Raw genomic sequence first — 20082 nt, 5'->3', positions numbered from 1 at the left:
AGTCTCAACATCAACAGTGAAGAGGCGACTCCGGGATGCTGAACTTCTAGGCAGAGTTGCAAAGAAAAAGCCATATCTCAGACTGGCCAATAAAAATAAAAGATTAAGATGGGGAGTCTGAGATATGGATTTTTCTTTGCAACTCTGCCTAGGTCAGCATCCCGGATAATGGGCCTTTTTACGCCTATGTAGATATTCCATAAAAAATTAGCCGTTTCCAGCTACAATAGCCATTTACAACATTAACAATGTCTACACTGTATTTCTGATCAATTTGATGTTATTTTAATGGACAAAAAAATTGCTTTTCTTTCGAAAACAAGGACATTTCTAAGTGACCCCAAATGGTATTGTAAGTATTCACACCCCTGAGTCAATACTTTGTAGAACCACCTTTGGCAGCAATTACAGCTGTGAGTCTTTCTGGGTAAGTCCCTAAGAGCTTTCCACACCTGGATTGTTCAACATTTGCCCATTATTCTTTAAAGCAACTCCAGTGTATATTTAGCCTTGTGTTTTAGGTTATTGTCCTACTGAAATGTGAATTAATCTCCCAGTGTCTGGTGTAAAGCACACTGAACCAGATTTTCCTCTAGGATTTTCCCTGTGCTTAGCTCTATTCTGTTTATTTTTATCCTGATAAACTCCCCAGTCCTTAACAATTACAAGCATACCCATAACATGATGCAGCCAACACTATGCTTGAAAATATGGAGAGTGGTACTCAGTAATGTGTTGTATTGGATTTACCCCAAAACAGAACACTTTGTATTCAGGACATAGTCACATTTTTGTAGTATTACTTTAGTGCCTTGTTGCAAACAGGATGCATATTTTTATTCAGGCTTCTTTTTTTTCACTCTGTCAATTAGGTTACTATTGTGAAGTAACTACAACGTCTCTTATCACAACCATTAAACTCTAACTGTTTTAAAGTCACCATTGGTCTCATGAAGAAATCCCTGAGCAGTTTCCTTCCTCTCCGGCAACTGAGTTAGGAAGGACGCCTGTATCTTTGTAGTGACTGGCTGTATTGATACACCATCCAAAGTGTAATTAATAACTTTAACATGCTCAAAGGGATATTCAATGTCAGCTTTTGTTTTTTTAACCAATCTACCAATAGGTGCCCTTCTTTGCGAGGCACTGGAAAACCTCCCTGGTCTTCGTGGTTGAATCTGTGTTTGAAATTCACAGCTCGACTGAGGGACCTTACAGATAATTGTATGTGTGGGGTACAGAGATGAGGTAGTCATTCAAAAATCATGTTAAACACTATTTATGCACACAGAGTGAGTCCATGCAACTTATTATGTGACTAGTTAAGCACATTTTTACTCCTGAACTTATTTAGGCTTGTCATAACAAAGGGGTTGAATACTTATTGACTCAAGACATTTCAGCTTTTAATTTTGAATGAATTTGTAAACATTTCGAAAAACATAATTCCACTTTATAATAATAATATGCCATTTAGCAGACGCTTTTATCCAAAGCGACTTATAGTCATGCGTGCATCCATTTTTGTGTATGGGTGGTCCCGGGGATCGAACCCACTACCTTGGCGTTAAAAGCGCCGTGCTCTACCAGCTGAGCTACAGAGGACCACTTTGACATTATGGGGTATTGTGTGTAGACCAGTGACAAAACATCTCAATTTAATGAATTTTAAATTCAGGCTATAACACAACAAAATGTGGAAATACTGAATACTTTCTGAAGGCACTGATTGTTATTTTCGTATCCGTTATATCTTCTGTTCCTTTTTTATTTTATTTCATCCGTTTTTTTACAAAGAGCTATCCTCCATCATTTTGAACCTACACAGTGGGCTACGATGAAAACAGCTGTTTGTCCAACACCACCAGATCGTTTACAATATGTATGAATGATGTGGCAGATATTTACATTACTTAAAAAAATTATGAAATGGCATAGTTGAAATATACGTTTAGTGTGGGCTTAAGAGTTGGACACACCTACATGCTGACTCTCACTTCACAGAAGTGACAGCAGGAAACAAATCACTTCATTTCAGGGAAACAAAGGTCAGAGGTCAGATTACTAAACTCTGACTTCTAGGACCTTTCTATGTGCCCCTCGCAACATGTCACCATGACATGGGAGATACAGGATAACGGTCACAACTACTCCGTAAAACAGTTTTAACACTGATTTTGTACTGTACATAACAGTATTTCAATTCAGTCTCTGTCTCTCCCAAATAAAGTAGACATCTTGAAATGCATGTAAACAAGGTACTAAGATTGTATGGTAAGAACATGAATACGAACAACAATCATAATGTTAAAATTCATATCTGAATAATGTAGGACCTATTTGTAACAAGGGGAAAAACAGATAAATTAAACAATTTGAGTAACAACATATTTTTTTCCTTCAAATTCCAAGGAAAAGTAGAAAAAGGGACTGCCGTCCAGCTTACATAAATGTTTTCCCTCCCGAGTTCATGACAACAGGGAAATCAAACAACTTGCACATTCGTGTGTGCTAGTGCTCCAACAACACAATGCATATATTGAAACCTCAAATCCAGCCTATGTAGATGTGGAGTGTAACAAAACAAAAGGCAGATAACAAAAAAATTACATTTCAAAAGCCTAAGTTTTCCCCCAGCAAGTTTCATCTTTAGGTGTAAAAAAAAACTAAAAGCAAAAGCAGTGTTACAAAGTGATGATAACAGTTTCACTTAAGTTTCATACAGCAATGGATTTCAATGCCCACTAGTATCTGTGTGCTCTGGAAAGAAAAAAAACGACATCTTCAATCTCCCAGATAGTTTTTTCAAGTATTACTGCTGCTCTTTTTTAAAACCACACAGAGAGAACTCATCTCTCGTACCCATGCTGACAGGAAACCCAAACCGTTATAAGGCTGTCAGTCAAAAGTCTGTTTCCACTAGCTAGTTTCCATTAGCTAATGCAGCAGTTGTTTGCATTATGATTACAGAAAGCTGAGCTCTTGGTCCCTGTAAATAGTACAAGGGATGGCTGACTGTGCCAAGGCAGACTATGGCTCTGCTCCGACGCCTGTAGCCCATGCTTATTGTACTCTCTGGTGGCCACATTGGGCAGTGCAGCGACAGTGTAACGCAACAATGCAATATGCAGAGTTGATTTCAGTCTCTTCTCTAATATTAAAGTAACTTCAAATTAAATAACTGTGTCCTTCCAGCAGATGTTCCAATCCATACTAGGATTCAGGGTAAGAGGAGGGCGGGACCTCTCATTTGAGGCGTTGAGTGACATTGGCCAGAGCCACTGCGAAGGCTTGAACAGCAGAGAACGGGTACTGGAAGTCCAGGATGTAGGCGTTGCCGTCGATCCTGCCAAACTGCATCACCTGGCCACAAACACAAATAAACACACAGTCACTTTCTGATTGCCCTGACTCTATGGCTCTCTGAGCTGTTTCCCTATTGAATGCTGAATTATATTTATATTTGTTCCATGTCATATTCTTACAAATAGATACACTCTCCTACTTTCCTACACTTCCCCATCAGCCCTTGCTATGCAAACTAACCCTTATTTAAGTGATAATGCCCTTGAAGCCGGTGTTTGGAGGATATATTGGCACGGGTCCCGTGCCAATATATCCTCCAAACACCGGTTTCAAGGGCATTATCACTTTTATTCAACGGTTTACCAACATATTCAAATAATGATAAAAAATGTTATTTTGATGAATTTATTCATACTATTTCATCCTTCCACAAGATATAGTCCCGACACAAATCTAGGGTTGCTGCCCAAGCCGGCTGGTCGTTCGTTCTATCTATTCGGTTGCTAGAGACGCGACCCAGTCGTTCAGTTTTCTTGTTTTGTATCTATGGACGCGACCCAGTCGTTCGTTCTGGATTTTCCATTTTTATACTGGCTGGCAATGTTCTTATCCCTTGCTTGCTAGCTAGCCAACTACGGCTAACTTACAGTCACGTCAAAAAGCCAGAATAACAGCAAAGTAGCTGCATTTGCATTTATTTGGATACATCCATAACAATGAGCTAATGAGGCGCGATTTCGCCTGGCATAGAAAATGTGCTCTCTCGTCAGGATACTGTTGTTCAGAGGAGCTAGCCAACAACACAGCTAGCACAATCACTTCAAACTGAAGCTGGAAAGACTGCAAACTAGCTGCACTTCGTTTTGTTTTACATTCTTTCAATGTACATTTCTTTGTATATATCCATAAAAATTATGCCAGCTTTTTCATGACTTCATTCATGATTTCGACTGGTTGAGAAACACTGCCTGTCTGTCTCGTCCCGATTCCCGACACGTTCATTACTATTACTGTACTACAGACAGCAAGGTTTATACAAATCTGCTGTTAAAAACTAAATGTTAGTCTAAAAGAAATGCAAGATAATGTCTAGATGCTTTTTATAGTGGAGATCACGTTTATCAATTGCTTGGCTGGGCTGATGAGACAGTGGATTGCGCAGTCAGATGGAACAGAGTAAAAAGGCATTTTAACATCATAGATTTAGCCGGTGGTAACTTGTGGAATAGATACCGGCTGGAATGCGCTTTTAACTAATAGGATTCAGGATTAGACCCAACAGTTGTATAATAAATAACATTCCTATCGTACAGGAGAAAACTATCTATACCACCCCATCTATCTGAAGCCACCTCACCGGTCTCCCCTCCAATTCGATCTGGAAGTTCTTGGCCGACTCCTGTGTGACGCGTCCCCCAAAGTCCAGCTGGTAGACCTGAGTGGCCTCATTCCACAGTGGCTGCTTGTTTGTCATGACATAGACAAAGCCTTGGCTGCCGAGCCCGCGGTCCTCCTTCTCGTTGGCCTTGCGGTACTTGATCTCCTCCAGCTCACCGGCCGCCCGCAGGCTTCTCTTGCTCTTCCAGCCCTTCTTGCCACTCCGGCACTGGTTGAGCAGCTCGTCCCCACTGATGAAAAGCTCGGGCTCGCTCTCCGAGCTGTCCTGGAACTCACTGTTAGTGTTGTTGGGAGCTTTGCTCAGCTTCTTGGCATTCAGCTGCTGCTCCTTTTGGCCCTTGGGCTTCTTTTTGTCACTGCCGCCCAGCCGCGGGCTGGAGATCAGAGAGTTGAAGTCGGCCAGGGCCCGGCCCTCCTTCTTGGACTTGCCTCCCTCGGCAATGGCCGGTACGTTGGCCTCCTCAGCCCTGACGTCGGCCCGCTTGCGGTTCTTCTTGCCTAACTTGTCAGCACGGCTGGGCAAGGGGCTGTCGTCAAGGGAGAGGACCTCCTGGAAGCCCTCTCCAGCCTCCATGGTCATGGCTTCTGGGGAGCCACCGTGACCCTGCAGCTGCAGCTCTGCTGTGGGTGGGGGAGCCGGTGGGGGAGGAGGGGTAGAGAGGACTGACTTGTCCACCATCATCTGCGAGAGTTTGGGGGGCAGCGTCCCCGAGGGGCTGGGCAAGGGGGGGCAGGGGTTGTAAGTGCCCCAAGGGGTGTGTAGGGTGATGGGGTGCTCGGCACAGGAGCCACCCCCTGGGTATTTGGGAGGGAGGGGGCAGCATGCCAGATTAGCCAGGTTGGCAGGATAGCCAGGTGGTGAGACCAGGGTGGCATCCTGCTGGGAGAACGGGACCGGGACCACCACCTCCTTAGGGGAGCAGGGCCGGGGAGAGCCTGGCATGGGCTGCAGCTGGGACCCACTGTAGGCTGTGCCAGGAGTGTACTGGAGGGTGATCTGGTAACCTGCGGCATCAGCGGCAGCCTGGAAAGAGGCAGCACTGGGGCTGGTGGGGGACTTAGGGGAGAGGACGAAAGGCAGCCGGGAGATGTCGAGGTGCTGGGCCGGGCTGAGGATGAGCGGGGGAGGTTTGTGGGGTCCGGGGGGGGCAGCAGAGGTCAGAGTACTGGTCCGTTCCTGAGGCACCCACACCTCCTCAGTTGCGGCTGGGTCCCACTGGTACGGCGGAGGCCTCTTGACCGTCAGTCCAGACACATCAGCACCCCCTAGCGCCAAATGCCTCAATGAGTGACTCAGTACTTCATCCTCTGTGAAGGCTGAGTTCACATAGTCAGCCCGGTCTCTGTTCCCACCTCCTCTTCCATTACCAGAGCCATCCAAGCTCAGCAGGTTGTAGGATGACTGAGAGGCCTGGGGAGAGGCACTGTTGGAGTGGACAATCACCGTGCTGTGAGGAGCTCCATTCCCTGGAGGGAAATCCTGTCTAATGATTGTACCCCCTGCAATTCCATTCGCACTCCCACTGGGAGCACTGCTGGCAGCACTGCTAAGCCCACTGCTGTTACTACTGCACTGACTGCAGGTGTACAGCGCGGTGGGCACCCTCTGCTGGGAGGAGGCCGCCAGTGCACCGTTTTGGGATTTGGCTTTAGGAGGAAGTGTCCTCTGAGGGTCCAGCATCTGAGAGACTTTGAGAGCGGCCTCTCCACTGTTCTGTCTGAGCGTGAAAGGGATCAGACTGCTGTCCAGCCTCTGTCCGGGGCTCCTCCCCCCTGTGGTGTTCTGATTGGCTGTGTCAGGGTAGGGGGGCGGGTCTCTGCTGGGTATAGAGTAGCGGGGCACAGTGAGCCGGTTGAGGGTGGCCGAGGCGTAGGGCAGCTGGATCTTTTTCCCATCTGATGAGGAGGAAGAGGAGGTGACCCTGAGGGTGGCTGAGCTCCCCGGGCCATGGAGCGAGTAGACGTTCTGGTTGCACACGAGCCGCATTCGAGGCCGGCAGACCTCTTCCACGTTACCGCTACTGTCGAACGTCGTTATCCGCTCATAGCCTAATGGGGTTGGGTAATGTGTCGCCTGCTGGCTAGGAGGATAAAGGGATAACTCGCCCTTCTTCAGGCACAGATCCACTGGTGGCGGTGAGCCGTTACTGCCCACAGCCTGTCCAGAGGAGCCGTTGGCTGCTGCAGCAGATGCTGAGGCTGCTGCGGTAGCGGCTGCAGCCACAGGAGCGTCCACCGTCCCGGGGTAGGGGGGCGGGGGGTTCATCTTGCTGAGCTCCAGAGGGGTATTGAACACCACTGTGTCCCCCTCAACCAGCTGGGGGGCAGAGCGAGTGGGCTTTATTTTCAGCAGTTGCTCATATTCCACGCTGACCTTTCTCTCAGCCACTGCAGGGTGGGGGATCTGAATCTGTAGCGCCCCTTGTTGGAGCTGGTGCACCGTTGCACCTGACACCTGAGAGGGGACGGGGATCTGGAGCTGCATCTGATGGTGCTTTTGTTGTTGTGGTATCTGCTGCTGTTGTTGCATTTGATGATGTTGATGATGTTGCTGTTGAATTTGTTGTTGCTGTTGCATATGCTGCGGTATCTGTTGATGCTGTTTCTGCAGCTGCTGTGCGAGTTGCTGCTGTTGTAACTGTTGCTGTAGCTGGAGTTGTTGTTGGTGTTGTTGCTGGATCTGCTGCTGCTGTTGCTGCATGTTCTGGATCTGCTGTTGGATGTGTTGCTGCTGCTGATGGATCTGCTGCTGCTGCATCTGTTGGTGTTGCAGCATCTGCTGCTGCTGGAGATGCTGTTGATGTTGCTGTGCCAGTTGCTGTTGGTGATGTTGTTGCGCTAGTTGTTGTTGCTGTTGTTGTAGCTGTTGTTGATGCTGAATTTGTTGTTGCTGATGATGTTGTTGTTGATGGCTCTGTTGTTGGTGATGAGAGGGAGGAGGCCCAACCAGAAGCCGGCTCATCTCCAGCCCTCTAAAGATTACCTGTCCAGGACTGGAGTACCTGCTGGGCACCGTGTACTGGGCGGTCAGGGTGGTGTCCTGGCCCTGGTCAGATGACCCCCCGGTCCCTGCAGCAGCTGTGGTGGAGATGGCAGTGGGATTGGACAGGACGTCCAGATGGACGTTCTGATTGGCTAGGAGGGACTGGACCAGGCCGATGCTCTGGGTGGGGGACATGGCCTGGGCAGGGCTGTGGATGGGAGCGATGGGGATGTTGACGGTGCAGGGAGGGTTGTCGTCTGTGACGCCGGAGGCCCCTGTGACGGGTAGGTCATCCTCGTCCTCACTGAATACGTTGGGGCTGAACATGGGCAGGTTGATGTAGTCCATGGAGATCTTACGCACGTCCGGCAGGTAGATGGTCATCTGTCTGGGCTGCAGGTGGAGCAGACTCGTCTTGTAGATCACTGAGAGGGAGATAGTGAGGAGAGATAAGAGGTAAGTGTGGGTAAAAATAAAGACAGATAGAGAGATAACGATAGAAGGGAGGCAGGAAATAGGAGAAAAAAGAAAAAGGGGAGGAGTAAGGTTATTACATACACTACCAGTCAAAAGTTTGGGCACACCTACTAATTTGAGGGTTTTTCTTTATTTTTTACATTGTAGAATAATAGTGAAGACATCAAAACTATGAAATAACACATATGGAATCATGTAGTAACCAAAAAAGTATTAAACAAATCAAATTATATTGTATATTTGAGATTGTGTGTCCAAACCTTTGACTGGTACTGTATATTGGAACCATAGTTAAAAATGCATTTTTTGATTGGTAGTTACCTGCTCCAAGATTGGTTGGCAAGAAGGTGGCAAGTCCCACAATCTTAAACTTTGTTCCCCAAATATTGGATGTGACCTGAGCAAGGTAGTTATGCTGCAAAAGACAAAACCCACAAATAAATCAGTACTTCTTCAAATCACTGTAAATGTATGATGATAGGAGATCCAGGAAAGCATAACACAGGCCATTACCTGTGCGACGTCATCGAAGGGAAACTCTCTGCAGGTGAGACTTGGGGAGCCAATGGAGGGTTTCCGGATGGGTAACCGTGGCGACCAGGAGATGTCCTGCATAGCGCGGGACAGTTTGGGGGACTTCCTAGGGTCAATATTGATCCTGTTGGTAAAGGGACAGACTAAGTATCAACAGAGGAGGTAGCACATGAAAGAAAAGGTATAGACATGCAGTGAAACAAATGAAACAATACCGTGCATTACGATACCGTGCAATACCGTGCAGACGAAACAGTTCGGAAGAGTTCGTGCATATATTATGTATGATATGTATGATTTGAAGCTGGTTCTGAATTCGGGTAAAACAAAATGCATGGTATTTTCAAATGCCAGGCATGTTACTAATCATGTCATTGCTACATTGGATCGACATACTATAGAGCAAGTCAAAGTGTACAAATATTTGGGAGTGTGGGTGGATGACAAGCTGAGCTTCACTGTTCATGTGGAGAACTTGATAAGGAAGCGCAAGCTGAGAATAGGTTTTTATTACCGGCATAAGGCTTGTTTTTCTCTGGAGGCCAGGAAGGAGCTGGTACGATGTACATTACTTGCGGTTTTAGAATGTAGTGATGTTATATACAGTCAGGCCCATAAGTATTTTGACAGTGACACAATTTGCATCATTTTGGCTCTGTACGCCACCACTATGGATTTGAATGGAAAGAATCAAGATGTGCTTTAAGTGTAGACTTTCATCTTTAATTTAAGGGTTTTGTCAAAATTATTGTATGAACCGTATAGGAATTACAACTATTTTTATACATAGCCCCCCAATTTTAGGGGCTCAAAAGTAAATCGGACAAACTAACATAATCATAAATTAAACTGTGAGTTTTAATACTTGGTTGCAAATCCTTTGTAGTCAATAACTGCCTGAAGTCTGGAACCCATAGACATCACCAGATGCTGGGTTTCTTCCCTGGTGATGCTCTGCCAGGCCTTTACTGCAGCTGTCTTCAGTTCCTGCTTGATCTTGGGGCGTTTTGCCTTCAGCAAGTGAAATGCATGCTCAATTGGGATTCAGGTCAGGTGATTGACTTGGCCATTGCAAAACATTCAACTTCTTTGCCTTAAAAAACATATTGGGTTGCTTTCGCAGTATGCTTCGGGTCATTGTCCATCTGCACTGTGAAGCGCCGTCCAATGAGTTTTGAAGCAGATACTATAGCCTTAAACACTTCAGAATTCATCCTGCTGCTTTTGTCAGCAGTCACATCATCAATAAATACAATGGAACCAGTTCCATTGGCAGCTATACATGCCCACACCATAACACTACCTCCACAATGCTTCACAGATGAGGTGGTATGCTTCGGATCATGAGCAGTTCCTTCCCTTCTGCATACTTTTCTCTTCCCATCATTCTGGTACAAGTTGATCTTTGTCTCATCTGTCCATAGGATGTTGTTCCAGAACTGTACAGGCTTTTTTTTGGCGAACTCTAATCTGGTCTTCCTGTTTTTGAGGCTTACCAATGGTTTACATCTTGTGGTAAACCCTCTGTATTTACTCTGGTGAAGTCATCTCTTGATTGTTGACTTTGACACAGATACACCTACCTCCTGGAGGGTGTTCTTGATCTGGCCAACTGTTGTGAAGGGGTTTTTCTTCACCAGGGAAATAATTATTGTGTCATCCACCACAGTTGTTTTCCGTGGTCTTCCGGGCCTTTTGGTGTTCCTGAGCTCACCAGTGCGTTCTTTCTTTTTAAGAATGTACCAAATAGTTGATTTGGCCACTCCTAATGTTTTTGCTATCTCTGATGGGTTTGTTTAGATTTTTCAACCTAATGATGGCTTGCTTCACTGGCAGTGACAGCTCTTTGGACTTCATATTGAGTGTTAACAGCCACAGATTCCAAATGAAAATGCCACACTTGAAATCAACTCTAGACCTTTTATCTGCTTACTCGTAAATCAACTAATGAGGGAATAACACACACCTGGTCATGGAACAGCTGAGCAGCCAATTGTCCAATTACTTTTGGTCCCTTAAAAAGGGGGGGGACCACATCTAAAAAGTGCTGTAATTCCTACAACGTTAACCCAATTTGGATGTAAATACCCTCAAATTAAAGCTGAAAGTCTGCACTTTCAGCTCATATTCATTATTTAATTTCAACTCCAATAGGCTGTGGTAGACAGCTAAAATAATATTAACTTGGTCAATGTCCAAATATTTATGGAACTGACTGTATATGCAGGCCTCAACCACTACCATGAGAGCACTTGATTCAGTATAGCATGCAGCCCTCTGATTCAGTACCAATCAAAAACCTCTAACACATCATTGTGATCTCTACAGCGCCGTTGGCTGGTCGTCATTGACCTTGCGTATGCTTAAACACTGGTATACACTGATTTATAAGGCCATACTGGGTAAAATGCCACTTTCTCTGATCTTTTTTAAATCAGGTCAGTAAATAAATATAAATTATGGTCCCATTCTCATTTGCTATTAACAGAACCAAGAATTAGAACAGGGCATGGTAGAACTAGTTTTAGTTACTCAGCTCCGTGGACCTGGAATTCTCTTCTGAACATTTTAAAATGTGATGATCTAGTCACGTTGGTGGAGTTTAAACACTTGATCGATGTAAATATCATAGAAGAGTGTAATTTTCTTTAGGACAGCTGTTTTTTAGTTATGATATTCGTGTTTCTTTACGTAATATGTAATTGTTGTACTGTATTTGTGTCTATAGTTTTGTTCAATGTTGTGTTAGTGTATGTAAGTAGTTTTGACTGAAACTTTGTTCCCCCTGCTGCTGTTGGACCAGGTCTCTCTTGAAAAATAGATTTGATCTCAATGAGAAAAACCTGTATAAATAAAAAAAAATAAAAAAAATTACAAATACACACAATTATGACGACATTTTGTGATGTTTTTGTTCGTTTTGGACATCGGTAAGGTTTTTTTTCGGTTGTTCGGAAAGACAATTGTTTTTTCTTGAGGCAAGCCGAAGTCTGTAACCGGAGTCTATGTCCCTTTGTCGGTGATTGGTAAACAGTAGGTATTCTTCAGTAAAGTCTGTTGTCATTCAGCAAGAGACGATTCGTTTTCATGCACATTTTTTCATTGAAAAATACTGCACCAAACATAGTTAGTTAGATGTAAAATTGCGTGACTAAGATCTCCTTGGCAAAAACGTCAAAATGAATGACAGATTTCTTGAGTTATTTTAGGTTAATTATACTGAACAAAAATATAAACGCAACATGTATAGTGTTGGTGTTATGTTTCATGAGCTCAAATAAAAGATCCCAGAAATTGTCCATATGCACAAAAAGCTTATTTCTCTCAAGTTTTGTCCACAAATTTGTTTACATCCCAGTTAGTGAGCATTTCTCCTTTGCCAAGATAATCCAAAAAGCTGATTAAACAGAATTATCATTACACAGGTGCACCTTGTGCTGATGACAATAAAAGGCCACTAAAATGTGCAGTTTTGTCAAAACACAACGCCACAGATGTCTCAAGTTTTGAGGGAGCGTGCACTTGACATGCTGACTGCAGGAATGTCCACCAGAGCTGTTGCCAGAGAATTGAATGTTAATTTTTCTACCATAAGCCGCCTCCAACATTGTTTTTGAGAATTTGGCAGTATGTCCAACTGGCCTCACTACCGCAGACCACGTGTAACCACGCCAGCCCAGGACCTCCACATCTGGCTTCCTCACCTGTGGGATCGTCTGAGACCAGCCACCAGGACAGCTGATGAAACTGATTAGTATTTCTGTCTGTAATAAATCCCTTTTGTGGGGAAAAACTGATTGCGATTGGCTGGGCCTGGCTCCCCAGTGGGCCCACCCATGGCTGCGCCGCTGTCCAGTCATGTGAAATCCATTGATTAGGGCCTAATGAATTTATTTCAATTGACTGATGTCCTTATATGAACTGTAGCGCAGTGAAATTGTTGCATGTTGCGTTTATATTTTTGTTCAGTATAGATTAAATTCTGGCTACAGCGTCTCAAAATGGACAAACAGTACTATTGGCTTTTTTTCTAGTTTTTCAAGCAAAGGTCTTTTAAGGGAGTATGCGAGCACATACTTTCAGTTCGCCTAGCCGACTTCAGCTAGACGCCAGCATAACTGAAGCATGCGGACACCTTTAGTCAGTACTCTGTATGGATTAACATGGGTAACCGGGATCCCGGGAACACTTCACATTTACCGAAATAATTAAAATTGAAATATTTTTTTTCAATCCCCAATGTCGCACTAATACAATTCCACATTTACAGCCACAGATTAGCAAAAAATAAAATAGCACTTTATCCAAACAGGTTGTCGCGTATTTACTTCACACAAAGTCGCCATTAATTCAAAGTAGACACATAATTGATACTTCACACGCGACCCGAGTTAATAAACCCTACAGGAAACCCCTTCAGTATAGCCTATAAAATAACATGTGCCTCCTTGAGCTGTCAATGTGACTCTTCAGACAGTCACACATTTGATAGGCCTATGCACAATTCACTACATAGGCATCTCTGTCATAAGCCCTATTCAGACAGGATTAGTTTTACTGGGGGTGGCCGGGTAATGTAATTATGTGCACGAGCACAAAACACCACATATCTGTAATTTTAGTCCAGTCTGAATATGCCATGTCAGTAATTTTTACACGGCAGGAGAGTAACAATTTCAGCCAGAATAACCTATTGTTTTTTGGCAGACTCCAAGGTCCTCTGATAATACTAGTCCGGTGTGAATCGACATCCCTGTGTTTTGAGAGAAATGTCTGAATTTGACAGGTGTTGCTCACGATTTGAGCTAGAAAACAATAACTGATTTGTTGAATTAAACGAAGTGCTGCGCATAAGCTACAGTGCATTCGGAAAGTATTCATACCCCTTGACTTTTTCCACATTTTGTTACGTTACAGCCTTATTCTACAATGGATTCAATTATGATTTTTCCCTAATCAATCTACACATAATACCCCATAATGACAAAGCGAAAATAGGTTTTTAGAAATGTTTGCAAATGTATTACAAATAAAAAACAGAATTACCTTATTTACGTAAGTATTCAGACCCTTTGCTATGAAACTCCAGAGTTCCTCTGTGGAGATGGGAGAACCTTCCAGAAGGACAACCATTTCTGCAGCACTCCACCAATCAGGCCTTTATGGTAAAACAAGATTCTCAGGTCTGATAAAACCAAGATTGAACTCTTTGGCCTGAATGCCAAGCGTCACGTCTGGAGGAAACCTGGCACCATCCCTACGGTGAAGCATGGTGGTGGCAGCATCATGCTTTGGGGATGTTTTTCAGCGGCAGGGACTGGGAGACTTGTCAGGATCGAGGGAAATATGAACGGAGCAATGTACAGAGAGATCTTTGATGACAACCTCCTCCAGAGCGCTCAGGACCTCAGACAGGACAACAACCCTAATCACACAGCTAAGATAACGCAGGAGTGGCTTCGGGACAAGTCTCAATGTCCTTGATAGGCCCAACCAGAGCCCGGATTTGAACCCGATCGAACATGTCTTGAGAGACCTGAAAATAGCTGTGCAAGTTGTAGAAACATCTCAAGGATGATCAATGGAAACAGGATGTAGCTGAGCTAAATTTCGAGTGTCATAGCAAAGGGTCTGAATACTTACGTAAATAAGGTATTTCAGTTTTTTTTTTCAATCACTTTGTGATTATGGGGTATTGTGTATAGATTGAGTAGGAAAACTATTTAATTCATCCATTTTAGAAGGCTGTAATGTAACAAAATGTGGAAAAAGTAAAGGGGTCTGAATACTTTCCGAATGCACTGTATATGTTTTGTGCGTATGAATTGAATATTGCCAAATGCATCAGTAAAAAGTATTGTGCCTATTTAATGTAACCCTTGCTGTTAATAGATGACAAAGCAGCATACAGCTGACCTAAACTTTTGGAAATTGTAAGTTCACTTTCTCATCCATAGACTTAAAACGCATCTCAAGTGCAAGTGCACTGTTTAGCTCACATCTGAAGGCTGGGGGGCATTTAGGACGTCTACTGTGGAGCGCTAAAATATCCTAATGATCACACTTCCGCAATTCAAATATTATGGCGACAATATACCAAAGATGGTTTTGTATGGTTTCGAAACTTGGGAACCAAGCTCGAGTTATCAGTTTAGCCCTGTTATCGTTGGACTTGCTGAAATATCTTCACGCCTAGAAAAAAACCCTCCAGGCTTTCGTCATTACTGTCAATTTATTGAAAATAATTAAGAATTACAGGGGGCAGTTTGGAAAAAACAAATCCCATCCGAATCATCCACTGGAATAACGGACATTCTGTTGTAATACTTACATAACTTTCTCTAGTAATACTAGTCCCGTGTGAATAGGGCTATAGACATAACAAGTCTTAACAATTCAGAGGGGAAATTATATATTCTCCTGTCCTAGAACCTAGGCTATTTTCCTTATCCAGTCCAAATCCCACTGAAACCCAAAATCTTGACTCCTGTCTTGCATGAAAATTCCTAACTTTATTCTGTAATCCATCCTTATCAAAACACGGCTCTCGCCTATGCATATCAAAATACAGCTATAACATTTCCCCCGCTTCTCTGTGCTGTCTCGTACTTAGTGTCCTGTACCCAAGAAAGCAAAGGTAACTAAACAACTATCGCCCCGTAGCACTCACCTCTGTCATCATGAAGTGGTTTGAGAGACTAGTCAAGGATCATATCACCTCTACCTTACCTGCCACCCTAGACCCACTTCAAATTGCTTACCGCCCCAATAGATCCACAGACGATGCAATCGCCATCACTCTGCACACTGCCCTATCCCAACTGGACAAGAGGAATACCTATGTAAGAATGCTGTTCATTGACTATAGTTCAGCATTCAACACCATAGTACCCTCCAAGCTCATCATTAAGCTCGAGGCCCTGGGTCTGAACCCCGCCCTGTACAACTGGGCCCTGGACATCCTGACGGGCCGCCCCCAGGTGGTTAAGGTAGGAAACAACACTTCCACTTCGCTGATCCTCAACACTGGGGCCCCACAAGGGTGCATGCTCAGCCCACTCCTGTACTCCCTGCTCACCCATGACTGTGTGGTCAAGCACGCCTCCAACTCAATCATCAAGTTTGCAGACGACACAACAGTAGTAGGCTTGATTACCAACAATGACGAGACAGCCTACAGGGAGGAGGTGAGGGCTCTGGGATTGTGGTGCCAGGGAAATAAACTCTCAATCAACGTCAACAAAACAAAGGAGATGATCGTGGACTTCAGGAAACAGCAGAGGGTGCACCCCCCATCCATATCGACAGGAACACAGTGGAGAAGGTGGAAAGCTTAAAGTTCCTTAGTGTAAACATCACTGACAAACTGAAATGGAACACCCACAGATTGTGTGGTGAAGAAGGCGCAACAGAGCCTCAACCTCAGGAGGCTTAAGAAATTTGGCTTGGCACCTAAAACACTCACAGACTTTTACAGATGTACAATTGAGAGCATCCTGTCAGGCTGTATCACCGCCTGGTATGGCAAGGGTAGTGCGGTCTGCACAACGTATTACCCGGGGCAAACTATCCGCCCCCCAGGACATATACAGCACCCGATGTCACAGGATGGCCAAAAAGATAATCAAGGACATCAATCTCTGAAGCTGGAGACTCTTATCTTCCTCACTAACTTTAAGCGTCAGTTGTCAGAGCAGCTTACCGATCACTGCACCTGTACACAGCTTTTCTGAAATTAGCCCACCCAACTACCTCATCCCCATATTGTTATTTATTTTGCTAATTTGCACCCCAGTATCTCTATTTGCACATCATCTTTTGCACATCTATCATTCCAGTATTATACGAAATTGTAACTATTTTTCACTATGGCCTATTTATTGCCTTACCTCCATAACTTACTACATTCGCACACACTGTATATATATTTTCTGTTGTATTTTTGACTTTATGTTTTGTTTACCCCATATGTAACTCTGTGTTGTTTTTATCGCACTGCTTTGCTTTATCTTGGCCAGGTCGCAGTTGTAAATGAGAACTTGTTCTCAACTGGCTTACCTGGTTAAATAAAGGTTAAATAAAAAATAAAAAATAAACACCCAAGCCACTGCCTGTTCACCCCGCTATCATCCAGAAGGCGAGGTCAGTACAGGTACATCAAAGGTGGGACCGAGAGACTGAAAAACAGCTTCTATCTCAAGGCCATCAGACTGTTAAATAGCCATCACTAGCACATTAGAGGCTGCTGCCTATAGACAGACTAGAAATCACTGGCCATTTTAAGAAATGGAACACTAGCCATTTTAATAATGTTTACATATCTTGCATTACTCATCTCATATGTATATCCTGTATCTTAGTCCATGCCACTCTGACATCGCTCGTCCATACACTACCATTCAAAAGTTTGGGGTCACTTAGAAACGTCCTTGTTTTCGAAAGAAAAGCAATTTTTTTGTCCATTATAATAACATCAAATTGATCAGAAATACAGTGTAGACATTGTTAATGTTGTAAATGGCTATTGTAGCTGGAAATTGCTGATTTTTAATGGAATATCTACATAGGCGTACAGAGGCCCATTATCAGCAACCATCAGTCCTGTGTTCCAATGGCACGTTGTGTTTGCTAATCCAAGTTTATCATTTTAAAAGGCTAATTGATCATTAGAAAACCATTTTGCAATTATGTTAGCACAGCTGAAAACTGTTGTGCTGATTAAAGAAGCAATAAAACTGGCCTTTTTGAGACTAGTTGAGTATCTGGAGCATTAGCAATTGTGGGTTCGATTACAGGCTCAAAATGGCCAGAAAAAAATAACTTTCTTCTGAAACTATTCCATGCGAGAAATTGCCAAGAAACTGAAGATCTCGTACAACGCTGTGTACTACTCCCTTCACAGAACAGCGCAAACTGGCTCTAACCAGAATAGAAAGAGGAGTGGGAGGCCCCGGTGCACAACTGAGCAAGAGGACAAATACATTAGTGTCTAGTTTGAGAAACAGATGCCTCTCACAGGTCCTCAACTGGCAGCTTCATTAAATAGTACCCGCAAAACACCAGTCTCAACGTCAACAATGAAGAGGCGACTCTGGGATGCTGACCTTCTAGGCAGAGTTGCAAAGAAAAAGCCATATCTCAGACTGGCCAATAAAAATAAAATATTAAGATGGGCAGTCTGAGATATGGCTTTTTCTTTGCAGGTACTATTTAATGAAGCTGCCAGTTGAGGACCTGTTACTCTATCATTACTAATTATCAGTTTCATTTGCTCTGAAATCTTTACAAAGTGGCGCAGCCAAGCTGACAAGGTGGCGCAGCACCCCTCTAATTTGGGGAAAAACCTGGCATTATGACCATATCTTGGTTTTAAACGCTTTAAAAAATGGGCACTGCTGTATTTCCCGGGACTCTCAGGATGAATATGAATTATGCCCAGTACTGAAATTTGGTAGATTTTCAGGAAAATATTAATCTCTAGTACTTTGTAGGTCCAAACAAAACACTTGGGTTTAATTTTGAGCTACACATAACTGAATGGTCCTATAAAATGGTGAATACAACAACTAATCAAAACACATGCTTGTTATTCATTAATGATATGAATTAATGTTTTATGAATGAATGACAGTGCTGTATAATGTCTGTGTTCATTACCTGGGGAGTTTAGGAGACTTGCTGCCTCTGGATAGCTTTGGGGATTTCTTGCCGACCCAGTCGTCACTCAGCTCTATATCACTGGAGTCTGAACAGTTACAGCTGTCGATCATCGCCGAGATCAGACTGTTCCCATACACCTCATCTGGAAGAAGAGAGGGAAACAAGGAATGGAGAGAAAGGAAGATGAGTGAAGTGTATTAAAACGAAAGTGGTGAGGTGAGGAAATGATGGGTGTCTGTCTACAACATCATGAATGATGCCTGCTGGTTGGTCATTCATTGAATGTCACTAACTCATGGGGACCTACAGTGGCTTGCAAAAGTACTCACCCCCCTTGGTATTTTTCCTATTTTGTTGCCTTACAACCTGGAATTAAAATTGATTTTTTGGGGGGTTTGTATCATTTGATTTACACAACATACCTACCACTTTGAAGATGCAAAATATTTTTTTTTTATTGTGAAACAAACAAGAAATAAGACAAAAAAAAAACAGAAAACCTGAGTGTGCATAACTATTCACCCCCCCAAAGTCAATACTTTGTAGAGCCACCTTTTGCAGCAATTACAGCTGCAAGTCTCTTGGGGTATGTCTCGATAAGCTTGGCACATCTAGCCACTGGGATTTTTGCCCATTCTTCAAGGCAAAACTGCTCCAGCTCCTTCAAGTTGGATGGGTTCCGCTGTTGTACAGCTAACTTTAAGTCATACCACAGATTCTCAATTGGCCATTCCAAGACATTTATATGTTTCCCCTTAAACCACTCGAGTGTTGCTTTAGCAGTATGCTTAGGGTTATTGTCCTGCTGGAAGGTGAACCTCCGTCCCAGTCTCAAATCTCTGGAAGACTGAAACAGGTTTCCCTCAAGAATTTCCCTGTATTTAGCACCATCCATCATTCCTTCAATTCTGACCAGTTTCCCAGTCCCTGCTGATGAGAAAGATCCCCACAGCATAATGCTGCCACCATCATTCTTCACTGCTGGGATGGTGTTCTCGGGGTGATGAGAGGTGTTGGGTTTGCGCCAGACATAGTGTTTTCCTTGATGGCCAAAAAGCTTAATTTTAGTCTCATCTGACCAGAGTACCTTCTTCCTTATGTTTGGGGAGTCTCCCACATGCTTGCTTAATTTTTTAATAATGGATTTAACGGTGTTCCGTGGGATGTTCAAAGTTTCAGATATTTTTTTATAACCCAACCCTGATCTGTACTTCTCCACAACTTTGTCCGTGACCTGTTTGGAGAGCTCCTTGGTCTTCATGGTGCTGCTTGCTTGGTGGTGCCCCTTTCTTAGTAGTGTTGCAGACTCAGGGGCCTTTCAGAACAGGTGTATATATCCTGAGATCATGTGACACTTAGATTGCACACAAGTGGACTTTATTTAACTAATTATGTGACTTCTGAAGGTAATTGGTTGCACCAGATCTTATTTAGAGGCTTCTTAGCAAAGGGGGTGAATACATATGCACGCACCACTTTTCCGTTATTTATTTTTTTGAATTCTTTGAAACAAGTTATTTTCATTTCACTTCACCAATTTGGACTATTTTGTGTATGTCCATTACATGAAATCCAAATAAAAATCCATTTAAATTACAGGTTGTAATGCAACAAAATAGGAAAAACACCTAGGGGGATGAATACTTTTGCAAGGCACTGTCTCTCTGCATATGGGGATATAAGTCAAACTGACATTGACCAACAGTGATAGTAATCCATCCTAG

General features: G+C 43.5%; 1 protein-coding gene across 1 annotated transcript in view; it reads right to left on the bottom strand.

The window, feature by feature from the left end:
• Positions 1–1657: 1657 nt before the first annotated feature.
• The window catches only part of LOC121552615 (tubby-related protein 4-like), a 75585-nt gene continuing 57160 nt past the window's right edge, over positions 1658–20082 (bottom strand). The window contains exons 10-16 of the mRNA XM_041865580.2: positions 18356–18500; positions 8678–8822; positions 8486–8579; positions 7688–8112; positions 7301–7342; positions 4664–7186; positions 1658–3363 (exon numbers count right to left, since the gene is read on the bottom strand). Coding sequence (XP_041721514.2) covers positions 3247–3363; positions 4664–7186; positions 7301–7342; positions 7688–8112; positions 8486–8579; positions 8678–8822; positions 18356–18500 — 3491 coding nt within the window. The 3' untranslated portion in view covers positions 1658–3246. The remainder of the gene's footprint in view (positions 3364–4663; positions 7187–7300; positions 7343–7687; positions 8113–8485; positions 8580–8677; positions 8823–18355; positions 18501–20082) is intronic.

This window comes from Coregonus clupeaformis, chromosome 36 (assembly GCF_020615455.1).
Source record: "Coregonus clupeaformis isolate EN_2021a chromosome 36, ASM2061545v1, whole genome shotgun sequence".
Taxonomy (NCBI): Eukaryota; Metazoa; Chordata; class Actinopteri; order Salmoniformes; family Salmonidae; genus Coregonus; species Coregonus clupeaformis.
This window is presented reverse-complemented; position numbering and strand designations above follow the sequence as displayed.